This window comes from Hermetia illucens, chromosome 6, assembly GCF_905115235.1.
Source record: "Hermetia illucens chromosome 6, iHerIll2.2.curated.20191125, whole genome shotgun sequence".
Classification (NCBI taxonomy): domain Eukaryota; kingdom Metazoa; phylum Arthropoda; class Insecta; order Diptera; family Stratiomyidae; genus Hermetia; species Hermetia illucens.
Genome location: NC_051854.1, coordinates 92,017,883 through 92,044,994, shown reverse-complemented (window position 1 = coordinate 92,044,994; position 27,112 = coordinate 92,017,883). Strand labels below are relative to the sequence as shown.

Below are 27,112 nucleotides of genomic sequence, written 5' to 3'. Positions count from 1 at the left end.
TAGGCCAAGAAGTTTAAACTATCGGCGCTCCTGAATCAGGTATTAACAAGGTTCGGACATAAAGAGGCTGCAGCATCTTCCTCGGGCTTGGGACCACTACGTTAGAATTGTCGGTTCCTAAGGATAGCGAAAGTCACATGCAACCCACGCCATCTTCATCTGAACCGCAAATAAAGTGCTGTATTTCCCAAATGAATCTGCAGCACTGTAAAGCGACCACTACACAGCCGTCATAACAATAGTTACGAGACATTTATATACCCCATAGACGAATTATCATTGGTTAGTGGAGAAATCCCCCATACTGACCGGTTTTATGCCAATGGAAGCATTCCTCATGCATGGCGTTTTCTAAAGTCGTCCTTGGTACCTGTGTATATGATGACAGCACGACAACGGTCAAATTAACCATAAAAAGTCAACAGGAAATAAGGACATTCTTTGGGGCTCCGCTTATTTTATCTATGATGTGAATGGAACATTGATCATTTGGTCCGGTCCAGCATTAAGTTTATGCGGACTTAGGACCCCACAATTCTCAAAAAAAAAAACATCGATTAGAGCTATGCAACATGTTAACAGTAAATATAATATATATATGGTAGCCATTCACCTCTTGGTAGGGTATAGCCCGCCAACCACACGAAATGCCCTTCAACTCCCCCCATGTCTTCCCGCGACGTTCTCACTCTTCCCCTAATGTTCTAGGCCAAGTGTTCTTGTTGTCACCCACACGGCGGCCATCTTCGGAAAATGGATTCCACTGCATGGCATAGCCCACAATGCAATTGTCATCCCTCCTTAAAGTGTGACCTACCCACTGCCACTTCCGCCTTCCGATCACAGTGCATACGAGTGCCAGCCCTGTGCGCCGACCAAGTTCTTTGTTTGAAGCAGTGTAAGTCCAACGCACTCGGATGACAGGACGCAAACAGGTATTAACGAAAACTTGGAGCTTTTCAGTAACAGTGGAGTTCACTTTCTATGTGCTACTCCTATATAACAATACAGAAAAAAAAATTAGGACAGACGGTCTCTAGATCTTGATGCGTTGGCCCGTTAGATTGCGAACCTAGATTTTGTTGGTGTTTATCTTCAGTCCCACTCTACTTGCCTCTCTTTCTAAATCCAGAGCATTTGGCCAAGGTTCATGACCCGGTGAGAGAGCAATCAGATGTTATCAATGTAGTCGAGGTGTTTGAGGAAAGATGTCACTGTTCATTTAACACGTCCACGTCCTCTGCACAAGACAGCATGAAGAACATCACCGATAATAAAAAGAAATAATATCGGTGACAGGATGCAACCCTGTCGGACTCCGCTTTGGATCTCAAAATTTTCCGAGATTTTACCTCGGTGCAGCATGTCACATTTTGTGCAATCATATGCCGCTCAGATAATAGCTATTAGTTTCTCCCGAATGCCCCTCCTGCGTAGAGAACTCTAGATATACTCCCTCGTCTTGCGATCGAAAACTTTCTCGAAATCGATGAAGAACAGATGTAACGAAGATTTAAACTTTGCGCACTGCTCCGAAATTATCCATAGGGTGTTAATGTGGTCAATGCAGGAGGATCCCGAGCGGAAATCAGCCTGCTTTCTGTCGATCAAACTTGAAAGATGTTCTTTAATGCGTTCCAGAGTAATTTTAGCAACTATCTTTTCGACGGCTGGTAGGACGCAGATACCCCTCTAATTGTCACACTCAAAACGTATCCCCTTCTTTGGGAACGGTCTCGGATTCCCAAGATTTCTGTACTGGTAGAAGAAACAGATCAGCAGTAGCTACAGGCGCAGCGATGAATAACTCTGCGGGGAGACCGTCAAACCCAATGGCTTTAATCCGTTTGAGTGCATATTGTTGGCCGAAATGATTTCTCTCCTACTTCTCGCCCTATCCGCATGTTTCACTGACTAGCCATTTCATCGACAAGAGGAGGAACCTCACCGAATGTAATATGGTTAAGAACCCCTTTAATTTTAGATCATCATGAATGAGAAGTCGACCGTTGACATCCTTCACAGGGTCAATGGAATCTCTTTCGTGATGCGAAATACATTCATGAAATCATTGCAGTCTGTGTCATCTTTCGCTTCCCTGACTAACGCAATAGCAAATTCTCTGTTGTCACTGCGCACATCATGTTAACATTTTCGGTATTTCGCGAGAAAAAAGCCCTTTTAATGGCGACCCAATGCCCATCCATATTCTTACGCGGGTTTCTCAGTATATCTACTGTTCAATCAGCAAGACAGCGCTCTCACTGTCAAGCGACAGCTAGATCATGCAAGCGGTCGATGTTGAACTTAGGGGGTCGCAGCTATCTAACCCTGCGGAAAGTGCCAGACGTAACACGCAAGCGAACGTCAGTAACAATCAGATGGTGATTCCGTTCGTTCATCCAACAGACAACACCTAAATCTACTGCTGATCGCGAAGTAGTCGATCTGTCGAACTGACCTTATTGCAGGCTCTCTGTTCGAACAATGTGCCACCAATAATGAGGCGGTTGAAGTTGCAGAGATCCACGAACCTCACATCATAACCGTTGCGGTCGCCAAGATCGTGTTTCTTCATCGCATGCCCGAGCAAGGTGTTGTCAAATCCTACCTTGGCATTCAGATCTCCTATCATGAGCACCATGTCTCCTTTAAGAAGCGTCCCCTGAACTGCGTTTATTTGCTTATAGAACGAATCCTTCTCCACTGTCTCGGAAATCCGCGTTGGTACATGGCATTATACAAGTGTGATGCTCCTTAACCTGGACCGAAATCTTGCAGTTAGAACCTTGCGGTAACCGTCAGAAACAAGTCGACACCGGATTCGCGTCTGCTACCATTTGGCTTTCCAGAGTACAAAAGCACATTGCCGCAAAAGAAAGAGGATCACTGTCCAGAGTCCCACCATCTTACTTCGCTTAGGCCCAGAATGTCCAGCTTCATCATCATCATCAACGGCGCAACAACCGGTATCCGGTCTAGGCCTGCCTTAATAAGGAACTCCAGACATCCCGGTTTTGCGCCGAGGTCCACCAATTCGATATCCCTAAAAGCTGTCTGGCGTCCTGACCCATGCCGTCGTTCCATCTTAGGCAGGGTCTGCCTCGTCTTCTTTTTCTACCATAGATATTGCCCTTATAGACTTCCCGGGTGGGATCATCCTCATCCATACGGATTAAGTGACCCGCCCACCGTAACCTATTGAGCCGGATTTTATCCACAACCGGACGGTCATGGTATCGCTCATAGATTTCGTCATTGTGTAGGCTACGGAATCGTCCATCCTCATGTAGGGGGCCACAAATTCTTCGGAGGATTCTTCTCTCGAACGCGACCAAGAGTTCGCAATTTTTCTTGCTAAGAACCTAAGTTTCCGAGGAATACATGAGGACTGGCAAGATCATCGTCTTGTACAGTAAGAGCTTTGACCCTATGGTGAGACGTTTCGAGCGGAACAGTTTTTGTAAGCTGAAATAGGCCCTGTTGGCTGCCAACAACCGTGCGCGGATTTCGTCATCGTAGTTGTTATCGGTTGCGATTTTCGACCCTAGATAGGAGAAATTATCAACGGTCTCAAAGTTGTATTCTCCTATCCTTATTCTTCTTCGTGTTTGACCAGTATAGTTTGATGTTGTTGGGTGATTCGTCTTCGGTGCTGACGTTGCCACCATATATTTTGTCTTGCCTTCATTGATATGCAGCCCAAAATCTCGCGCCGCCTGCTCGATCTGGATGAAGGCAGTTTGTACGTTTCGGGTGGTTCTTCCCATGATGTCGATATCGTCAGCATAGACCAGTAGTTGGGTGGACTTGAAGAGGATCGTACCTCTGGCATTTACCTCAGCATCACGGATCACTTTCTCGAGGGCCAGGTTAAAGAGGACGCATGATAGGGCATCCCCTTGTCGTAGACCGTTGTTGATGTCGAATGGTCTTGAGAGTGATCCTGCTGCTTTTATCTGGCCTCGCACATTGGTCAGGGTCAGCCTAGTCAGTCTTATTAATTTCGTCGGGATACCGAATTCTCCCATGGCCGTGTACAGTTTTACCCTGGCTATGCTATCATGGGCGGCTTTAAAATCGATGAACAGATGGTGCAACTGTTGTCCATATTCCAACAGCTTTTCCATCGCTTGCCGCAGAGAGAAAATCTGATCTGTCGCTGATTTGCCAGGAGTGAAGCCTCTTTGGTATGGGCCAATGATGTTCTGAGCGTATGGGGCTATCCGGCCTAGCAAGATAGTGGAGAATATCTTATAAATGGTACTCAGCAACGTGATACATCTATAATTGCTGCACCGTGTGATATCTCCTCGTTGCCAATCGTCAGGCATTGATTCGCTGTCCCATACCTTGAGCACAAGTTAATGAACCACTTAGTGTAACTGGTCACCTCCATATTTAAGCAATTCGGCTGTAATTCCATCGGCTCCTGGCGACTTATGATTTTTTAGCCGATGAATTGCACGGACTGTTTCTCCTAAACTTGGTGGTGGCAGTATTTGTCCGTCGTCTTCAGTTGGCGGGACCTCCAACTCGCCGATGTTCTGGTTGTTCAGTAGCTCATCAAAGTACTCAACCCATCGCTCTAATATGCCCATTCTGTCGGAAATCAGATTTCCCTCTTTGTCTCGGCAGGATGAGCATCGAGGTGTATAAGGTTTCATCCTGCTGACTTGTTGGTAAAACTTCCGCGCCTGGTGCGGTTGCTCCCTGTACTTTTCTAGTTCACAGATTTGTTGGTTCTCCCAGGCTTCCTTTTTCCGTCTGTGAAGTCGCTTCTCCGCTCGACGGAGTTCGTGATAAGTCTCTGCACGTACCCGCGTTCTTTGAGAATGCAACATTACTCGGTATGCGGCATTCTTCCGTTCCGTTGCTAGCTTAAATTCATCGTCAAACCAGCCGTTCCGACTCCTTTTGCGGCTGGGGCCAAGTATGCTTGTGGCCGTATCCATGATAACGTTCTTCAGGTGATTGTGAAGGCCATTTGTTGATGCGTCATCTCCAGGTCCTCTGTTGACTGCGGTTATTGCAGCATCCATTTCCCTCTTATAGGTGTCGCGGAGGGCTGTGTTGTGGATGGCTTTAGTGTTCACTCTCACCTGATTGTCAGAGGGGATTCTAGGTGGTATTGTTATTCGAGCTCGGAGCACCATGCCAACGAGATAGTGATCCGAGTCTATATTGGCCCCCCTATATGTTCTGACATTCATCAAGGCTGAGAGGTGGCGGCGTTCGATCAACACGTGGTCAATTTGGTTGAAAGTGGCCCCGTCTGGAGAGGCCCACGTATGTTTGTGGACCGCTTTCCGCGCAAACCAGGTACTTTCAACAACCTGGTCTGACCCTGCTAATTGAATAATCCGCAGTCCGTTATCATTTGTTTTTTCGTGTAAGCTATGGGAGCCAACGTATCGCCTGAATACGGGCTTCGTCCCTACTTGGCTGTTAAAATCCCCAAGTATGATTTTGATATCATATCTGGGACAGGCTTCGAGGGTTCGTTCTACTGCCTCGTAGAAGGTATCCTTCTCCGACTCTGCAGTCTCCTCTGTAGGGGCGTGAACGTTTATGAGGCTTATATTTCTAAACTTGCCTCGCAAGCGCAGAGTGCATAGCCGTTCGCTTATGTTTTCAAAGCCGATAACAGCAGGTTTCCTTTTTTGGCTGACTAAGAAACCTACTCCGAGACATGGTTTACTGGATGACCGCTATAATATATGGTGTAGTGGCTCTTCTCCAGGAAACCGGTCCCTGTCCATCGCATCTCTTGTGCTGTTATATCAGCCCTATATTGGGACAGGGTATCGGCTAGCTGCTCATCAGCTTCATCTCTGTACAGGGAGCGCACGTTCCATAAGAAAATGCACAAATCGTTGATCCGTTGTCGTTGCCGGGTCCGTCGTTTTAAAGTCCGTCCTGTCCGAGGCTCCTGTTGTGGCTTCGTAACAAGTTGTTTTCCGTGTAGGGTTGTCAGCCGTACCCAACTCCCAACCTGGACGACCAGTTGGTACAATTTGTCCCGTTTTTAGGCGCGGGAGACTCGCCTTCATCCTTCTCCGTCTGCAGCTTTTCGTTAAGAAAGAGCTCCCAGCGGTCACCACGTGGAGGTGGAGATAGGGTTCGGTAGTAGAGCTGTTGGTGTTGGTTCAGCAGGCATTTCCCAGGTTTTATGCTCCATCGTGGGTACCAATCCACGTTTCGCCCTGGGACCTATACTACCCTTTGACCAGCGGTGCGGTCAGATCAGTCCCTATCCGAGGCGCTGTTGACGTAGTAATACAGTTTCAAAATCTTCAGGTTGCTGGACCACAAATTTCTATGTCTTTTACTCGCCGCTTACGACAATCAGAGAAGACTTTAAGTACATTCTTAAGCCCCGACTCACAGGCAGAGTAAAGGTATAGACGTAATTTAAAAGCGTTTTAAAATAATAAAAGGAATTTACGAGCTCTGCGAGTTTTTTTATGCTATTCTCATAAAAGAATCAGAAATTCAGTCATATCTGAATGTGCAGTTTCCGATTTGCAGTTTTTCATATCATTTGACCCAAGTTTTATCTTCATCAAAATAAGCTGTGCATTTCAAAATCGAGCCACCATATGTTAATAAACACAATCATTATACAAATACTTAATACAAAGTATATTTAATTGCCCTCGATTCTTGCTGTTTTTCTGGCGCGACAGATACTCAAAAATAGATATTAGATTGTTTTGGTCAACGCATCGCCAGTCGGGCTGCAGCATCTGATTCAAGGAAAAGATATTTCTCTTCAAAATGAATTATCCGGTGAACTGGTTTCTGGCAATAACAGTTGTCCTCCACATCTCATTTGTATCTAACGAGGTATAGTCTGCAAAAGTCATGTTATGCCCAGCTTACAAAACGGCATTTTCTTCCAGAAATACGAAGTTTTCCTAGTGAAGCTTTGGTGCAATCCAAATCCCAAATACGCAGAATGCAACTGGAGGACCAGGGACCACGCTCATATCGATGCCGATTACTACATCAAGCAGCCAATATCCTCTCTTACCTTAAACCTTTACATTGCACAAGTTGACCAGCGCTCGAGGACAACGGTCATCATCAACCGAAAGTACAACCTTTGTGAGAACGTTAGCAACTTAGTCGCTCATTACGTATCACTCTATATCAACTACTTCTTCAATGAATTTGCAAAAAATTTTAAATTCGAATGCCCCATCAAGGTATCTAATCTATCCATGAGAGACCTCCCGGCCGACAGTAATTTGATACCACTCCGCTTGTTCTATAAGCCACGAAGTTACTTCTTCGCAAACGCAACCCTTCTTGAAAAAACAAAAACCTTAAGCGAAACCCTTTCTCGTTTTTATGGGGAATGGAAAATTGTGAAGAAATAACTGTGTTACTCGATAAGAAAAACAATCGGCTTCAAGTTTGATTTTAGCCTCATAATGTTTTCAACACCGTGGGCGTGCCCGACTTTCACCAAATCCTGATTTGATCTTGTTCATCAATAAAGCCACAATTGGCGTCCGGTCTAGACCTAAAAGCTCTATAGTTTTTAATAAGAATAAAGTTCGGTTGTGTTGTGTTAAAACATAGTAGTTAAGACATAGTAGAACATTCTGAGGTGATCCCGATTTTTCAAGAACAGCAGAGTCTAAATAATTGGATTCAGACCATCCTTCCAAAGTGAGGGAGTGCTGTTGAGATCACCAAATATGGTTCAAAGGAAGGGGACAATATTGACACGAATCACTATCTTGTTGGCGAAGTGGTCCGGGCTTGAATAACAATACCACCTAGCCCTTACCGGGAGGAGCGGAAGAAAGTGAAGCTGGGGGCGGGGACGCTACTGGTTTAACGCCGGTATGTGGAAATGGACCCAAGCGGCCCGGAGACCGTGAACCTAGAAAGGTCACAAACCGGCTGCAGAAGAAGGCACTGCGAAGGAATATGAAGCACCTTGGGAATGAGGACATGAACGTGGCTTTATCTCTAGGTACGGTAATGTCCACAGAAATCGAACACAAGGTGGCGGAATCTTCAGCGAAAGCTGGGGATAAACTGGTAACCCCGGTCAAATCCACACTGGACGGACCAGACTCTTCCGTCAGCGGTAATGCGTGCAAAAACCGTAAGACCAACACATCTGTGGTGGCCAACGATTTATTGTGTTTTGCACCAGGGCCTACATCCACGCATCCCGCGAGAATTAGGACCGGTGTGCTGAAGGTGGTCAAATCAGAGAGAGAGAATGAAGCCGGTCCTTCCCATAGAAATATGGACATGAAAGCGGGAAGGAAGAAGACGTATGCACAAGCTGCAACCTTAGTTCTGACTGCTACCATGGGAGCTTCCTCCAAGGATGGCAGCAGTGGTGAAGCGTACGCGATCGGCAATGTTCCTCCAGGGGAACGTCAGCAAAGGCGTCAAAAACGCGGGGCCCAAAGACTACTAACAAGAGTACGTTCTGCGAAGCGTTCAATGGGCTATTGGGGGAGAAGGCTCTTGTTTCCAGCCTAGAGCCCATGTGACCTCTACAAATCCGGAATCTTGACTGCCTCACAGAAACTAGCGAAACCCTGGAGCTGCTGGTTCAAACGCACTTTCCCGCCAACGAGGAGGACTATGAGTCAGAACCTTGCTTGGAGGGTTTGCGGTAACCCCAGCTGTGCAAGACTATCAAATCTGTAATTACCGAGGATAGGATCGGCTGGGCTATAAACAGTTTCTCCGCATACAAATATGGCATAATGCCAGTGATGCTACAGAAGCAGCAGGAAAGGGTTGTGCCGTGGCTTGTTTAGATTTACTGGAGCTGCATCTCTTTAGGATACGTGCCGCAGTCCTGGAGGCGCGCACAATTGGTTTTCATACCGAAAGCAGGCAGGCGCGGTCATGGGTCCACGAAGGAGTTTCGACCGATCAGCCTGACCTCTTTCGTATTGAAGACCCTAGAATTCGTCCTGGACATTCACTTAAGGACGATTATGGCGAGAACGCCTTTCTCTAAGTCCCAGCATGCCTACCTCAAAGGAAAATCCACTGAAACCGCCCTCCACGAGGTAATTGGCACGGTTAACTGGTCGCTGTATTACAAGCAGTATATCATAGCTGCCTTCTTAGATATAGAAAGAGCTTTTAAAAACGTCAGTACCAACGCCATCAAGGAAGCCTTGACCGGTATTGACTTGGAGGGGTATCTCACGCATTGGATTATATCCATGCTAAGTACCAGGATAATCCAGTCGGATCTGGGAGGCAACCACTTAACCAGAGCTGTGAACAGAGGCACGCCCCAGGGTAGCGCCATCTCACCGGTGCTCTGGTTAATAGTAATGGACAAAATTTTACGTACATTGGAAGCAGCGGGGTGAAGATGGTGGCGTATGCTGACAACTTGGTGATTAGTATCAGGGATGTTTCTGTCAATTATGAGCGACATCATGGAAGGAGCGTTGCGAAAGGTGTCCCTGTGAGCCGCAAGATGCGGATTCACCATAAACCCAGCCAAAACGGAACTGATGCTATTCACCACCACGCCAAAGATACCTGAATTCCATCTACCACGGCTGAACGAACCAAGATTGGTTCTTTTCTCGATTGTAAAGTATCTGGGTGTAATCCTGGATCCAAAGCTAAATTGGAGATTGAACATAGAGCTGAGGGTTAAGAAGGCCTGTATAGCCTTCTATGCCTGCAAGAGAACCTTTGCAAAGAAATGGGGTCTCCGGCCGAGGATGATTCTCTGGATGTACACCGCTGTAGTGCGTCCGATCCTAATGTACGGCTCTATTGTATTGTGACAGGCTTTGGAGAAAAATTACAATAGGATGAAGCTTAATAGCATTCAAAGAACCGCGTGTGCAGGTGCTACTAGGGCCCTACAGTCCTGCCCGACAGATGCTCTCAGTGTACTCCTGCATCTGCTACCCCTAGACCTCCACATTAAATACGTTGGAGCGTGCAGACTGCGTGAGTCCGGATGCTGGGCGGAGTCCTACGGCCACAGCAACATCCTAGATGAAATACCTCGCGAAATCTGGGCATCCCCCATGGACTATGCTACACGCAAACGAAACTTCACGAAAAACTTTGCTGTGGACCTTGCAACCAGGGCAAAGTAGAAGACCGGCGGCGTGTTGCAAGATTATAACACAGTATTCTTTACCGACGGATGAAAGATGGCATGTGGAGTCGCCGCGGGGGTTTTCTCGAATACACAAAGTGTATCCAAGTCATACGGTTTTCCAGGTTTCGCCCGCCAGTGTATTTCAGGTGGAAGCTGCGGAGAAAAAAGGGAAACCCTCATGCACTTTCTTTGCGATTGCCCAGCTCTGCTTAGAGTCAGGCTGCGGACGCTGGGTAAACCATTCTTTGGGGACCTAGCTGCATCTAGCTGCAGGGTGGGCGAGCTGCTTTCTTTCGTGAATACTACGGGCTGGCTCTGAAGATTCGAGCCGGCTGGACTCTGCCTCCCTGCTTCCATAACAACAGTCACGTTCTTAGGCATCAAAACGGCGCACCAAAGCGCTATTTGGGCTCCTCGGAGCGGCCACTGATACCTACCTACCTACCTAACCGTTGGTTTTGACTCTATAGTCAACTCGCCGATCGATATTGGACGCAGAGTCGGTATTCTCCTTCTGATCAAGACGACTACTTCGGTTTTTTCCAGCGCAAGACTGAAACCGTGAGCTGTCATCCATCTCCTTCCCCGTCGCATCAATATGCCAACTTTGCTTTGCGCCTCTTCAGCAGTGCGTCAGGCAACAAGTGCCGCAACGTCGTCTGCATAACCGACCAGGCACGACTCTTCTGACATTTGAGATAAGAACCGTTCCAGAGATCTGGCCTTAGGATGGATCCCTGTGCTACTGCCGACGTGATTTCCATCCTCCTCTGGCCCTCAAGCGGACTTTCAGATAATCTCTCGATATCCGCAATAGATAGCTTGGCACGTGAAATGAGTTTTCAGGTGTGCCTAGCATACCTGTTCATCTTCGAGATCGGCGGCTGTGTGCCTCGGCTCGATGAAGCGCATCTACAACCTTAATTACAGCATCTAATGTGGATCTCCCTGTTCTGAACCCGAATTGCCTTGGGGATAAGTCCCCGGCAGTGCGGATCACTTCAGTAAGTCTACTCCTGATAAGCTTCTCGAGCACTTTCCCGGCCGTGTCAAGCATATACAGCGCTCGGTATGCAGACGGGAGCTTCGGGTCCCCTTTACGTCCGAGTCTGGCCACTTTCCACCGACAAGGAAAAATACCCTCCTTCAAGCAAGCGTTGAACGCCTCAAGCAGCAATTCTGGCCGTTGGTGGAACACCAGTCTGTAAACTTCCGCTGTTATGCCATCAGGGCCTGGCGCCTTCTTGTTTTCCATAGTGAGAACCGCTTCTTGGAGCTCTCTCATTGTGAAAATTGGGCAATCCTCGACGCTTTCCACGCTATTGACATCCCACCCCGTACAGGATGTCTGGGGAACAATGCCCGCACAATACGGTCCACCTGGTCGGTATTTAGTATGCAGGGATTCCGCAGAACCTCGATTTTTCAGGTGACAAGCTTATAGCCGAGTCCCGATGGGCCGTCATAGACCTCGTTCACAAGATTCTGTCAGCCGCGAGCTTTGTTTTTATTTATAGCGCTGCGAAGTCTCCTTCTCGCTGATCTAGACTGTGCCTTTATAGTGAATGCCACCTCGCTGGTGTGCAAACGTTGTGCCAAACGGTGGAGCTTATGGCACTTCCTTCGTAGGTTGGCAATTTATGCCGTCCACCAGTACATAAAAGGCTTGTCGCGCCTGTGGCCCCTCCGGGGTATGGAAGCCTCATACGCCGTCCTTATCAGGTTCATCACTGAATTTACGACGGTGTCAGCTGTGACGCGGCCCTGCCTGCTCCAAGAGATTCGACGAACTTCCCGATGTTCACCCTCGCGACATTCCACAGGCAGGGGAAGCGTCGGGTTGGCGCTCGTCGGCAAATAGTGTCAACCACTTCGCATCGGATTCAGACAAACCCCTTTTCCCCGGCCTTCGGCAAGAACACGAAGTCGAGCGTCGTCCCGAAACCCAGATGGCAGCGGTGCCCGATAAGTCGAGATGCCATGAGGACGGGTCCTTGTTTCGGTATTGCTTGCTAATTAGCACTAAATCTGTATTTACTTCCGCAGCGGTCGCGCATCCTAGTCCTTTCCGATTCCACCCTGAAGATCAGGCACCGTCCAGAGCCCGCGGTGTGTGCGACGCTCTCAACAGACGCGCCACGACCTCTGCAGAGAACGCAACTCTCGCTTTCATTGCAGGTCTTCGCTTGATGACCCACTTGGCCGCATCTCCGGCTGAACTGGTGTTCTCCTGTCCGGTCCCTTGAAAGCTGCGGACGTGTGCCCATAGACCAGACACCTATAGCACTTGGTGGGGACTATCCGCATTCGCATCCTGCATACTACTCATCCAATTTTGATTCTCCCGCTGCTAAGTAGTTTCCTCGTATATTGCTCGGGGACTTCCACCACGGCGAGTTTTTGGCCTCGAGTATTTACAAAAGTGATATCTACTCGGGCATTGGTTACCTCTGGACATTCACGCTTTATCGCCTCCTCTACTTCAACCTTTTCTGTGAGGCAGTCAAGTTCCCGGATTTCTAGAGAGCACATTGAATGCTTCGCAGAACGTACTCTTGTTAGTCGTCTTTGGGCCCAATTCGACGAGAACTCCGCTACTCCTCGTTTTCCGTATGGAAAACACGTCTACTCCGTTGTTTTTGGGTTTTATTTTGTAGCGGATTTCACTAAGGACTTCCGCAAATGTCTTGTCTTCCGTCGACTTAATGATCAGAGCCGACGGTCTAGTCATCCTTCGTTTCCTCGTCTTTTCTGCTCCTAGCTTTTCGTTTACAGCCTCCTTGTTTTTGGACAATCATGTCTCTGGCGGCGTAGTCAGTTGTTTACTTTTTTCTTTCTCCGCCTTTTTTTTGGGCCCTGGAAACTACTTTGAGAGTCTGCTTGAAGCACCTGGTCCTATTTCCGTTTTTGGCCAGTTCGCTTTGCAGTGGGCTATCTGCGGTCCGTTTGACGCAAGCGGAGATTGCGGCTGTTTCTGCTCTCCAATCGTCTTCCGCTGCTCTCCACGTTCGCCTATAGAAGGAGATGAGGTCCAATAGTTCCTCCAGTTCCATCAGCCCGTTTCTGACGCCTTTGCTGACGTTCCTCTGAAGGAACGTGGCCGACCGCATACGCTTCACCACTGCTGCGCATTTCCTGATGAGCGTTTTATCTTCGGCTCAAGCTAGAACAGTCGAATGCACTTGCACTCGGTTTGTGTCCGAATTCATCTGCTCAGGAGTAGCGATTCTGACTGAGCTTTCTTTCGAACCAGGGGCACTGCAAGGTATTGGAGTTGCCATCTCCGCACGGTCAGTCGCGCCACTTGATAAGGCTTCTTCTTTATTTCGGCGTCCCGGTGTCACATCGGGTATGTCAGCCCCCGCTGCCTCTTTCGCTGATCGCTGCGGTGAACGACGCATTTTTGTGCTGCGACCAAACGCACTCAGCTCTTCCTCCTTCCCTGTTGTTTCTTCGACTTTTTTTATAAATTTATGTATTTTCTCTATGGAAAACTAACCAGCGCATCGTGTGCAAGGGAGTGGGCGGTAATAGTCAGGAACGGCTGTACTCTCGGGGACACAGCCCCTACCCTAGTTCCCTGAGGCCTGACCTACGTTTAGCTGATCCCGGAATTCACGGACGAATCAGCGCTCGCGGCAACGCATTCTACTAACACCGGTTCAATGCACACTACTCGACCAGAATTCCGAAGGGGCTCCTGGCTCCTGATACACATCACATGTACCACCTTGGCAGAGCTACGTTCACGTCACCCCGTCGACGTCGACAGGGAGTTGTCGACGGCTCCGGAGACTCCCAGTGTGTCCCGGCGTGTACCGGTCATTCGCGGTTCGCTCTTCACCGAGAAGCTTTCTCGAGGCTACTACCTAGGACGCAAGTATACTGTCAGCTAGGGGTTCAGAACTACTTACTCCGATACCTCGGGGGCGTCACACCCCGTATAGTAAGAGACTCGTTAAAGGTCGCTGTCGACCTCTGAGGGGTATACCTTGCTGTCATCGGGGATGTCCTTTATGAACCCTTTTTCGGGGTATGTGGTTGACTTCAATGGGTCGTTTTTCCCCGAACACATCTTCGTCAATCTTCTTACTGGTATGAATTAGGCCCAGAGCTACTGGACGAATCTTCTCTCTGAGCCGTTGATCCGTTGATCCCAAAAAACTCCTTTACTTCAGGTACCATTTTGTGAGTCTTCTTGCTTGAGTCCTGTTGATATCCAAAAACAGACTTTGAATGTTTCAGCACAAAAAAACCGAACTTTGCTTTTATTGAAAAATACAAAATATTGGAGAAAATCAAGCAAGGAGAGGGGGTTGAAAACCGAGTCAAGCTAGAACCAACGGTATTCTTTCTCCTTATCTGATTTTGGCATGTTGCTTCCTTCCACAATCACTTTTTCTGAATTTTCCATTTGATATAAAGGTTGGAAAGAGTTTCGCTTGACGTTTCGGTTTTGTCAAGAAAAGTTGCATTTACAAAGAAGTAACTTCGCGGTTTATAGAATAAGGGGAGTGTTATTAAATTATTATCGACTTTGAAGTCTCTCATAGAAAGGTTGGATGGTTGGATGGGGCATTCGAATTTCAACTTCTTTGTGAATGCATTGATCAAATAGTTAATGTAGAGCGATACATAATGAGCGACAAAGTTGTTAACGTTCTCACAAAGGTTGTACTTCCGATTGATAATGACCGTTGTCCTTGAGCGATGGTCTATTTGTGCAACGTAAAGGTCCAATGTAAGAGCAGATATTGGCTCCTTGATGTGGTAATCGGCATCGATGCAAGAGTGGTTTCTAAGCTTCCAGTTGCATTCCGTATACTTGGGATTCGGAGTACACACAGTCTTCACTAAGAACACTTCGTATCTCTATAAAGAAAGGCATCTTGTGAGGTAGGCGATAAGTGAGCTATGCAACATATACCTGTTTAGACGCCAATGAAATCTTAAGAATTACTGATATTGCCAGAACCCAGTTCATCAGGCAAATCATTCTGAATGGAAATAACTTTCATTTGAACGCTACACGCTCGACTGGTGTTGAGTGGACCAAAAAACTAATTTTTGTAGTATTAGGAACACGCGAGCGCCAGGGGCAATTAAAATATAATAATGTATTTAGGAAATAATTTTGTTTATTAACATACGAGTACGCTTGCTCGATGTTGAAATCTAAAGTTTGTCCACGAGAAATTATCCGAGAAGCCACAGACCGGAAAAAGTGAATTGCAGTCACGGTTGGTTTTTGTGGTTCTTTTAAGGAAAAAATGTATGGAAAAACCTTCACCAATGTACGAGATATTCAAAAACGGTGATAAATGGTGTTTGTTAAATGGAACAGAAATATTCATCATCATCATCAACGGTGCAACAACCGGTATCCGGTCTAGACCTGCCTTAATAAGGAACTCCAGACATTCCGGTTTTGCGCCGAGGTCCACCAATTCAATATCCTTAAAAGTTGTCTGGCGTCCTGGCCTACGCCATCGCTCCATCTCAGCAGAGTCTGCCTCCTCTTCTTTTCCTACCATACATATTGCCCTTATAGACTTTCCGGGCTGGATCATCCTCATCCATACGGATTAAGTGACCCGCCCACCGCACCCTCATGTAGGGGGCCAAAAATTCTTTGGAGGATTCTTCCCTCCAACGTGGCCAAGAGTTCGCAATTTTTTTTGCTAAGAACCCAAGTCTTCGAGGAATACATGAAGACTGGCAATAGGATGCCCAAGAACCTCCTCAACTTCTTCACTGTCTTCGGACTCGGGAAGCTTCTAATTGCTTGCACCTTGTCTGGGTCGGGTTGTATTCCGTCAGGGGAATGGAGTGTCCGAGGAATCTCACCTGTGTTTGAAGGAAGAAATGGGCTAAGTGCTCAGACTCGGTGGAAGAAGTGACCAAAACAACACGAAACAGAAATCCAGGTTTCGCAGGACCGAATGAATGAACCTTTGAAAGGTTTGCAGCGCAATCGGAAAGTCATCCGGGTGAACTCGAAGAGTCCAAAGGGTGTACATATTGCCGTCTTTGGTATGTCTGGTGGAGCTACAGGGATTCGATGATATGCCTTGGCTAAATCCAAGGTCGAAAAGATGCGGCAATTTGCGAGATTATGTGCAAAGTCGTGGATGAGCGGAATTGGATATCGGTCTGGAACAGTCTGTGTATTTAGGCTTCTGTAAACCACACAAGGGCGCCATTCGCCGTTTGGCTTAGGGACCATATGCAGTGGGGAAGACCAACAGCTGTTTGAAGGTCTACAGATACCCTGTTGAACAAGTTGCTCAAATTCTTTCCGCGCAATAGCCAGCTGGGGTGGTAGAGAACGCACCTTCGAGAAGTTTGGGGAACCAGTAGTGTTAATGTGGTGTTGCACATTGTGCTTCACAGATTTAGAGAGACTACATTCGGTAGTAATCTGGCTGAACTTTCGGAGAAGTGCCCGAACGCGAGAGTCGGTAATGTCTTCTAAAAGTACGGAAAGATTGTTACTTGAGTGAGATGCCATTTGGCTCGACGAATTAAGGTTGGTCGTGGGATCTATAAGAGAATTGTTTTGCAAGTCCACCAGCAACCCATAGTGACACAAGAAGTCTGCGCCTAGTATGGGGAAGAAGAGGGTTCTGGAGCCGGAGTCTACCTCTCGAATAAAAACGAGAAGTGGGCTTTTCCTTTGGGACAATATGCAACGGTTTTTCAAGCCGAAGTTTATGCGATCCTAAGGGCGGCAAACTGGATGATTGACGAGCGGTTGAAGGGCAGGCGTATCGCAAGCTGCATTGAGCGCATTGAGCAGTCCTTTGATCACCTCGAAAATCGTTCAGGAATGCAGAAACCGTTTGAACTCTATGTCTAGATTCAATACGGTGGAACTACTCTGGGTACCTGGTCACTGTGGCATAGAGGGAAATGAAATCTCGGACACTTTAGCGAAAGAGGGGTCAATCTCCCCTATGCCGGGACCGGAGCCAGCAATTGGGGTATCAGTAGCATTGGCTAAGTCTGTTTTCAAAAACTGGGAACAAGTTTCCCATAATGACAGGTGACAGAGCCTAAATGCTGCTCGACACACCAAACTTTTCCTGCCAGAACCGAACCTACGTACCGCAAAATTTATCCTGTCGAAAAGGAGAAGGACTTGTAGGTGTATTGTGGGCATTCTGACAGGTCATAATTCACTAGCTGGGCATATGTTCAGAATAGGAATTACCGAAGATGATACGTGTTCCTCCTGTAATGAGGAAGCGGAATCCACGGAGGATTTCCTATATGAATGGACGCACCAGGCATCAGATCTTTGGAAGCGATGTTCTCCAATTACGACGGGTAGCATCACATCCTCTAACGGAAATCCTGCGATACGTTAACGAATCCGGAATATTCCGTTAGACGGGGGAGGCGAGTACAATGGGCCAACACGGCCTGAGTGTCCAGGAGCTGAAGCTTCTCACACACACACACATGGGGAAGCTGACATCCACCAGGATGAATCTACGAGATAATTGCGCCTGCTGAGGGGATTAAAAATCGTTAGGCGACGTGGCCCAGCGTTCTGGGTGGCCGTCTCCAGGACCCCTTGCGGACCTAGTTTTTGTGGTAGGCGCGGATTTACACGGGAGCGTACATCTGGTAGCTTTATCGCCGAATCTACGATGGTACCGACAAATGCTTCGGTCCGTAGGTTGTCCTGACGACCTGCTACCCAATCGCCCTTTTCAAGCAGCAGACCGCTCCCACCCAATTGTCTCATTTCGCGAAGCAATTGGCTGGGAGTTCGCTCGCCCAACGTTAAACCTGCCAGCAAGTGATCCAGTTTACCTTACTCACTTACCGACAGGCGCCTGATCAACTCGGTCTTCAAAAGCGTGTATGAGGCCGACTTTACTATGTCGGGCACCAGTAGGATGAACTCCTCATCTAGACCTACTATCGCGTAATTGAACCTGGTCGCGGCCGCCATTATTCCGGACATCTAGAACTGTGCTTCCAGATGAACGAACCACAGCTCCGGAAACCGCCGCCAAAATGTAGAAAGCGCACAGCGAGGACGGTTACCTGAAGCGGACGCTTGATGCGCAGACCGAAAAGAACACAATAACACACCGAAAGAGCGGAAATCCACCAATGAAAAATTCCGCAATGTCGACGCCATCTCTTGCAGCGGTTTAATTTGATTGTATGTAAACAAAATATGTATGTAAATAGATAATATTTAAAACTTGAAAGAGAGAAGAAACAAAAACCGTTTTTTTTTTAAACGTGGGATGGATCCTTGTTGGCGGCTCCAGCTCCTTACGTCGAAGTCAGCTGGTTGTTGAGTTTTTCTCACCGAACCGGCTGAAGGCAATTTGCTGCGCAATTATATGATGCTCCTAGTTCGTGATCTCGTCGCCGCTGACGAACATCCAAATATCACCGGGAAGGTAGTAGACTTCTGCACCAATTGCAGACACACCAGCGTGCAAGGCCGTTATTTAGGGCCACAAATTCCAAGAAGGAGTAACGAAAATGTCTCCCGGTGGCACTTTGACAGCTGGGGCCGTGGGCGCAGCTTTTCCTCGCTTCACTCGGGCGAGTTCCTCGGAGTTACCACTTTTATGTTTCTACTAGTGCTTTGCTTCCAACCAACGGAACCTTTTCACCGCTGGCTTCCCCCTCTCGTGACGAATTCAAAAAAGCTATGGAGAGCGCCGGTGGCGTCATCTATCCGCTCGCATTAACAACATTCGAAATTTAGTTTGTTAACTCCGCTGCGCCACATTGGTTAATAGGCCATGTAGTCCCACGAGTAGGGTAGTAATTTGAGGTCCACGGGTTGTAAAGTGTATCACCCCCCCTTGCAGTTCAGCTCACCGAACTCTAAGCGGATTTACGTTGAATATAATTAGTACCCTCGGTGTGTTTTAGGAAATATAAAAAGGAGCGGATAATACCCAGAAGTGAGGTAGCGTCTGATGAGTTGCCTTTGCCCTGGTACGAAACCATAGCCATCTTCGTCCCTCTTTTCATTTACATTCTCTGTTATCGACTTGTTTCGCTGAATATTCATAGTTCTCTCTTCTGCATATGCGGATGTCTTATGATAAAAAAGTTGGACATCAGTTAAATTGGAATGGGATGTTCTGGAATAACAGACAGAAGAAACCCAAGGAGAATCCAATGTTAGTACTCGTAGAAAGTGAGCGGAAAATGCTGAAACTCTAGAGGAAAGAGCAAGCCAGAATCAGACTACATCTTTTTTAAAAGCTTTTATTTTGTAGTTTTCCCTAGTAACAGAGATAACTGCATTTTATATGCCTATGAAACTCCTGTTCAATGAATGGCCAAAAAATTTGAACACGTTAAGACTGCACTCGAACGAAATATGGTAAAACACTTAGCGGGGCGGGATAATTCATCAACCATTTCGGCCCATCATGCACCACTCCCGTATTGCCATCCCTCCATCTTCCTATCGGCAAATAAATGTCACGATCGACTTTCCCTGGAACTATAACTGGTGCTGAAATGATATCATCTCCCAGTAGAAACTCTGCAATTAAATTATTTTAGTTCAATATTCATGAATGGAATGACATGCACTCACGGTCATAAATTTGTCTTGCTACTCGATCTGCAGGATCAACCCACCAAAGTGGTGGATTTACAGGCTCCCCAGTCCTAGTGGCTAATTCGGCACGTTGCATTATAACATTTGTCCATTGATCGTGCAATTTCACCATGGCTTGACTAATATTCACAGTTTCCTGGTCATATTGCCATGGAACATAGGAGAATTGCAAACTTGGCATGAAGACATTTGCTTGCAGCCATCGAATGAACATTTCCTTATTTGGTGGATGATTGTTGTAACCATTTCCTCCTATCATGTCGGGCAGGACGAATGGATATCCAGCGATGTTCATTTGTAAGAGGGTCGTAATGAGAGTGACTAGTCCATTGTTCCAGCCCCACTCAGAATCTTTGTCGATCATTCGGACGAATATTGGAAGGTCTTGAGTTCCTTGACCTGACCGCACTTCAACCATTGGACCGAAATTTGAAACCGTTTTTATATAAGCTTTGGTTATAAGACTCGGACTTAGACCACGAGGTCCCACAAGAACTGGATTCTATATTTGAGTGAGATCATGAGATCATTGAGAGCTTTCTAATTATAGGAACTCACCTGCGGAACCCAACTGCTCTCTCCTGCATCAAACTTGAAGCTGTCAATTCCTGCTTCAATCTGCAACTTTTTCAGGCGATCAGAATACCACTTGGCAGCTTCTGGTTTTGTAAAATCGATATAGGCTGCTTCCTTGGCTTTGCTGTCCCACCATTGGGTGTCTGGATTGCCAGAACGATCAAGCACAAGATAACCCTTCTGCTTGGCTTCACTGTACCATGGCTCGCAACCTTTATTTATGAATGGATGCACCCATAAAGTTACTCGATATCCTTTTGCTTTTAGGCTCGTTGTTAAAGCGGAAATATTCGCGAACTTTGAGGTACGGAAAGTGAGTGCACCATAGCAAACTTCCCAATCATCATCGATTTCCAGTTGGCTATTATTAAATTTATATTTAAGTATTTCCTCCGAAAAGTTCCGGACAATTTTTTCATCAATTTCAGTTTTATACAGAGCCCAGGTGGACCAGATAGGATGGCGGACCATTCGCTCATCTGGGACTTTTGTGGGTTTGCCTAAGAAGCGATTGACAGCGACTAAATGAGCTTGGCGAGCATTTGTGGCAATTCCAACGAAATAATTGAAAGTGAAACTTCCGTTAGTCTTCTCATAAGGTGCTTGCTCACGGGCGGTAAAACAAAGCTGGTCTGGATATTCCGGAGCGTTTTGGTCTATGAACAAAGGAGTCTCCTCTTCGATGTAGATGAAGACACCTTCAGAGTTCAACCAGTACCGTTCGGCAAGAGCACAATTGTCCGCTTCTTTAGTAACGTAGGAGTAATTTACATAGGTGGATTTCTCAACAGGCCAGTATTGGAAGCGATTTTCAGGACCTCCATACCAATTTACTAAACCGGTGCCCAAATTTAAACATTCTTGCACTTTGCTATTTCCAGTTATATTTCTGGAAACTTTGTACAAAAACAAGTCGGGCGTATTCTCAAGGATGTCTATGTCGACAATAACTAATCTGGGATCAACGAGTCTTAAGCCAGTTGAAGTTCTAGTTATAGCTGAATGAGGATATGATACATCCGTCGTGAAAGTTTGAACGATCCTGTTTCCTGAAAATCAGAGAAAATTCAAATTTTCATGGAATACTTTCAAACGTGGAACCAGTGGAATGGGGATAAACTTTACCTCGAACTACATCATACCCCACTTGACCATCTTTATCGAAGAAATCCAATTTCACTTCACTATTTGACACCCGATAGGATCCATGTCCAGCTCCGGGTTCTATTAATGTTGCGAGAAGGACAGTTGCTATCAAAACCACAGTCGACCCTTTGGTGAACATTGTGGCACCAATCGTTGCACTGTAAAATGATAACAATACTAACCTCGTCATCTAATGGTTTCTACCTTATATACTTCGCGACCCATCCAAGCACGGATGGATTGTGTGCGATTACAGATAATGTAAATAATCCGATAACAATACAAAACACTTTTTTATCAATTGCACACTAAGAATCACAAAAGCGTATTGCACTTGCTAACTATTGTGGAGAGGACTTATGTAATGGAGATTTCACAATTGCAAATTGCAAAAACACTTGATATACTATGACGTGATGAGTCTATGAATTGACTATTTCAAGGACCTCCTTGGGTTTTTATCATCTTGACTCAATGGAAAGTTTACATGCATTTGGGATTAGGAAAGTGAAGTTGAAGGCCATCAGAAGTATAGAAGATCCTGGAATAGATTAGGATGTAATATTCGCTAAATAGACTTTTTAAAGGGAAGAAACATCCCTTCTCGTAAAGCAGACAGAAGAACCAAAACTCCAGATGAATGGAGGTAGAAATCTCATCAAGACGCTGCTGTACCAGGTTGCAGCAGCATGTGGGATTCGCCCCCACTAAAACCACCCTCACTCTTCCACCCATTTTCCTGCGAGATTACCGTGATACTTCACGTGGAGAGCTCTAATCTAAACCAGGACGTCCCCTCCCTTAACTAACGTTTCCCGTAAGGAAATATGTCAGGTGGTAAATCAATTCCCCCGGGATCAGTGGCATGAATGGTTTCACGCTGCTGGGGTGTTTCCTAATTACCACCATTGGTAGGTCATCTGCAAAGCCAATCCACATTGCCTCTTCCATCGTACATCATAGTTCCATAGTAGGAAAATCCTGAGCGATACCTGCTGTCATAATGTACTCTTTCGACCATCGTCCTTCTATTACCCGAGAAGGAAAGGAAGGGAAGGGATACTCTGCTTATCCAAAGTGCTTTAATCTAGCTCAACTGGCTTTAATCTAGCGTCATCACCGCTCAGCGCTTTGCAACAAAGATCTCCACGACCGTTGCTATCACGCCGACCGCTTAACGAATTGTATACCATTCTCTCCAAGATCTTCCCCATTGTCTCTAAAAGATTGATAGGCCCTTGTAAAGGAGGCAGCGCAAGTGGTCTTTGGAGCTTTGGTAGCAGGAAGAACTGCTACCTCTTCTATTATGTCCGTTTCAAGTATGCTTCTGAGTCACTCTGGCTTGGCCTTAGCAATAAACTTAAGCGCCTTGTTCGGACTTCCGACCAATCCCGGAGTCTTCTTATCTCCAATGTGTATTTCCAAACTCCCCGTGGGTCTTCCTCCAATGGAAAAGAAGATGGGGGCAATACTTCTGGTTGGGCAGTATTGCCCCCCATCCTCCTCTCTTCCGAATGTTCCTAGATATCCCACAGTTTCTCAGCCCTTCTCTGAAAAAGAACTAACTACTGCCTTATTTAGGCACAAGTGAACTCCGCCATGCTATTAACATAGTATGCTGGTCCAAGCCCAGGTAAAGGAGGAGAGTTTGAGGCAACGTACTCTGTACTATCCTCAGTAAAACAAAAATAAGAGGCTGAGATCAGGGTATAGTTGGAGTTATTCCACTATGCTAAATCCTACCTGATCTCTCTTGGTGACTGGTCCCGTGACAGGCCGACCAAGCAAATGCATACAATGTCGTTACAAACATGATGATCGGATTGAGTCCCAAGCCTCGAGGAAATGCTAGGGCGTCCACCTCAGTCCACTCGGCAGGACGGGGCCGGTCCTGTCGAGAAATGGACAAGGGTTCTTGACGCATGGACGGCATCAGGACAGACGCAAGTTAGTCCGAACAAAACGAACAAAACAAATACGTGTCTGCACGCTAAATATTGGTACCCTAACTGGAAAGACCGAGGAACTCGCAAAAGCCCTTCGGAAAAGGCGCATTGACATCTGCGCTCTGCAAGAAACCCGATGATCTGGTGCCAAAAGTTGCGACATTGGACGCGAAAGCGGCAAAAATGACTATAAACTTCTCTATTTTGATAGCCCACACACTCAATATGGTATTGGTATTGCCATCTCAGAGGGTTTCCGTGATGCCATTAAAGAAGTCGAATGATTTTATGATCAGCTGATGAAACTCACCATTATATAAGCTGATCGCACTATTCACTTTTTCACCGCGTACGCACCACAGACAGGTCGGCCTGATGCCGAAAAAGATACCTTCTTGCAATATCTCGATGAAAAGGCTTATGATGTGCCTACTGACGACTATATCATCATTGCAGGCGACTTGAATGGTCATGTGGGTGAAAAGTCAGACGGTAATAAATGCTATGGGGAAAAGGGGTTTCGAGCGCACAATGAGGCTGGCGAGCGTATAATCGATTTCGCGGACACCCATGACCTTGTACTTATGAATACATGGTTCATTAAACGACTTTCTCATCTTCCTACATTTTATAGTGGGAACAGTAAAACGCAAATTGACTATATTCTCATAAGACGGCGACATTTTGCCACGGTCACTGATTGCAAAGCCGTTCCCTATGAGACCATCGCCCGTCAACATCGGCCATTGATTGCCATCCTGCGAATTAAGCCACCGATAAAACCGCGTAAGGAACGCACTGGCTCGCCGCGCATTGAATGGTGGCGATTTCGTGAGATGAAAGAAGAAATGATCTCACTAACACTATTACTGACCATTACGAATGTGGAAGAATCGTGGAACCAAATGAAAGACACGATCCACAAAACAGCCTCTGCAACCCTCAGGGTAACCAAGCCGGGTAAGCCGTACATCAACCGAGATACTTGGCTTTGGAATGATAATGTTGAAATGAAGGTCCATGAAAAGAAACGCCTCTACCACAAATTCCTCGACGATAAAACGCTCGCCAATTGGGAAATTTATAAGAATGTCAACGGGGAAGCAAAGAAAGCAGTCACTGTCACCCGAGCGAATCATTACAAAAATCTTTACGATAAACTGGAGACTTGGGATGGCGAGAGAGATCTGTATCGACTTGCTAAAAGTCGTAACAAACGTACACAGGATGTCGAACACTTCTGTTGCGCTAATGGCAAGAACGGTACTTTGCTTACCAACCGTAGATTCGCAATGGATAGATGGCGAAAATACTTCGAGCAGATTTCAACTGAAGAATTTGCTCATCCTCCACTTCCGCAATCATTGCCGGCATTTGGACCAGTTCCACCTGTCAGTGCAACTTGGTGCTCAGAGGTGGCGGTGAGGAAGATGGGGCGGCAACCCTATCGGCCAAACCAAAACCAAGTGGTCGAGGAGAACCTCCATAGTGGTGGCATCGGGAGACGCTGTAATTACTTTGGTTTGCCGGCCGTGATTCAGTAGGCGAATGCTCCAAAGACCTAATTAGGGCGATCAGACCCAAGTCTGTACGGGGACTCATCTGAAGTGGCAAATTGGTCACGAAACCTTACCAGGGGTATACTGGTACCATGGGAACCGGGAAAGCCCCTGGACTCACATACTTCGGGTGAACTCCTGTTGTATGTGAGGACAGCTTGGTTATTTGTGGTTGGCCCCCCTAGTGGGAGTTCCATGGTGGTTGTGGTTGTGCTCAAGCGAGAAGAGACCTTCGGGCCTCGACGTGGTGTTGCGTATCAACACGGGTGCCGTACTCCATAGTCCGGTAGAGATTTAGGTAATTCTTGCATCCACCAGTATGAATGCTAAGCCATGCACTTGGTATAGACTGGTACCGTTGTTGCTTGTTTCAGCGGGGCTCTGATTGTGGTCACAAAATTAATCCGTGTCTGAAGAGGACCGTAGGATTAAGTCTCACGACAGGTGCCTACGTAAAACACTATGGGCTTCACTGTCAGCGCAACTGAAGTCGAGGAGGCAATAAAACAAACGAAATCGGGGAAAGCAACAGGACCTGACGACATCGCATCTGAGCTCTGGAAAGCGAAGAGCTGGGACCCAACACTGTAGCTCAGTGAATTCTTTAACCGGGTTATTCAGGAAGGAAGAACACTATCTGACTGGCAAGAAAGTACCACAGTTCCAATATGGAAAAAGAAAGGAAGTCCAGCAGAACGTTCAAATTACCGTCCGATCCGGTTACTTTCCCATACCATGAAGATTTTTGAACGCATTCTTGACAACTGTATTCGCGAAATCGTTGAAATAACCGTGAATCAAGCCGGATTTGTCAAGAACTGCGAAACTACTGAGGCAATACACACTGCGCGGTTACTCATGGAGAAACACCGTGAGAAGCATTGCACTCTTTACATTGCCTTTCTGGATCTAGAGAAAGCGTTTGACCGTGTACCTCACGAACTCATCTGGTATGCTTTACGACAACACTTCGTGCCAGAAGAACTCGTGCGCTGGGTTCAATTGCTCTACCACGATCCGAAAAGTAAAGTTCAAAGTATGTGTTCATCAAGGAAGCGCCTTCTCACCACTCCTCTTTGTTCTTGTTATGGACACCGTCACACGGGATATCCAACTTCCAGCGCCCTACACACTGCTTTACGCAGATGATGTTTTCCTAGCATCTAATAGCAAGAATGATCCCAAGCAACTTGTCCAAAAATGGAATGATCGCCTCATGCATTACGGTCTCAGATTAAATCTAAACAAAACTGAATTTTTGACGACCGATCCCCATAAAATAGGCGCAATCACTGTCAGCGGCGGTGATCTGCTCAGAACTGAGCGATTTAAATACCTCGGGTCAACGCTATCAACCAATGGAGAACTGCGTTATGAAATTGCTTCACGCATTAACGCAACCTGGATGAAGTGGCGTTCTGCAACTGGTGCTCTTTGTGATCGACGTATCAGCGCACGTCCCAAATCTAAAATTTCCGCAATGTCGTCCGTCCTGTCGCTCTTTATGGTTCTGAGTGTTGACCGACTATAAAAGATAATGAACGACGTCTTGCAGTAAAGGGGACGAAGATGTTGCGTTGGACTAGTGGCGTGACACGTTTTGATCCCATCCGAAATGAGGATATCAGCGATCATTATGAGGTTGAACCGATCGTGGAAAAAATGGCGAGAGAGGCGTCTTCGATGGTATGGTCATGCAATTCTTGCTAACGAGAATTCACTTGCCAAGACTGATCTGAACATCGAAGTTGATGGTAAACAGCCAAAAAGCAGGCCGAAACAATGGTGGCTTGATACGCTGAATGGGGATTTAAAAGCTTCGAGACTGCACCCAGATCAGGCATTCGATAGAGCCAAATGGCGAAACCGGTCACGACGAGCCGACCCCGCTTGTGAACGGGACAAAGACTGGAGAAAAAGAAGAAGAAAAAAATTTCGCAGTGCTACAGTCCATTCTTCACTTTGCCCACTGTCTCCTAATAGCATTTCACTATTGGCATCGTCTGTGTCTGCATTTTTTCCTCAGTTTTTTGATGGGCCTCCTTCTGTCAAATTACTTCTTAAATACCCTTTTGAAGATTATTGCGCCGTCTATATGTTGCAGATGATCGAGACTTCTGGCTCAGCGTAGATTTTATTAAACTCGATG

The 27,112-nt window shown here is 46.7% G+C and overlaps 2 protein-coding genes across 2 annotated transcripts; one reads left to right on the top strand and one right to left on the bottom strand.

Annotated features, from left to right (window-relative positions):
- The first annotated feature begins 6,683 nt into the window (after window positions 1–6,683).
- Window positions 6,684–7,385, top strand: LOC119660079. Its single transcript, XM_038068457.1, has 2 exons — window positions 6,684–6,849; window positions 6,906–7,385. The coding sequence occupies exons 1-2, from the start codon at window positions 6,781–6,783 to the stop codon at window positions 7,383–7,385; spliced, it is 549 nt and encodes a 182-aa protein (XP_037924385.1). The 5' UTR covers window positions 6,684–6,780.
- Window positions 7,386–19,359: 11,974 nt separating this feature from the next.
- LOC119660451 (myogenesis-regulating glycosidase-like) lies at window positions 19,360–21,638 on the bottom strand. Its single transcript, XM_038069010.1, has 4 exons — window positions 21,438–21,638; window positions 20,295–21,361; window positions 19,713–20,238; window positions 19,360–19,658 (listed from the first exon to the last, which is right to left on the bottom strand). The coding sequence occupies exons 1-4, from the start codon at window positions 21,595–21,597 to the stop codon at window positions 19,468–19,470; spliced, it is 1,944 nt and encodes a 647-aa protein (XP_037924938.1). The 5' UTR covers window positions 21,598–21,638; the 3' UTR covers window positions 19,360–19,467.
- Between the last annotated feature and the right edge of the window lie 5,474 nt (window positions 21,639–27,112).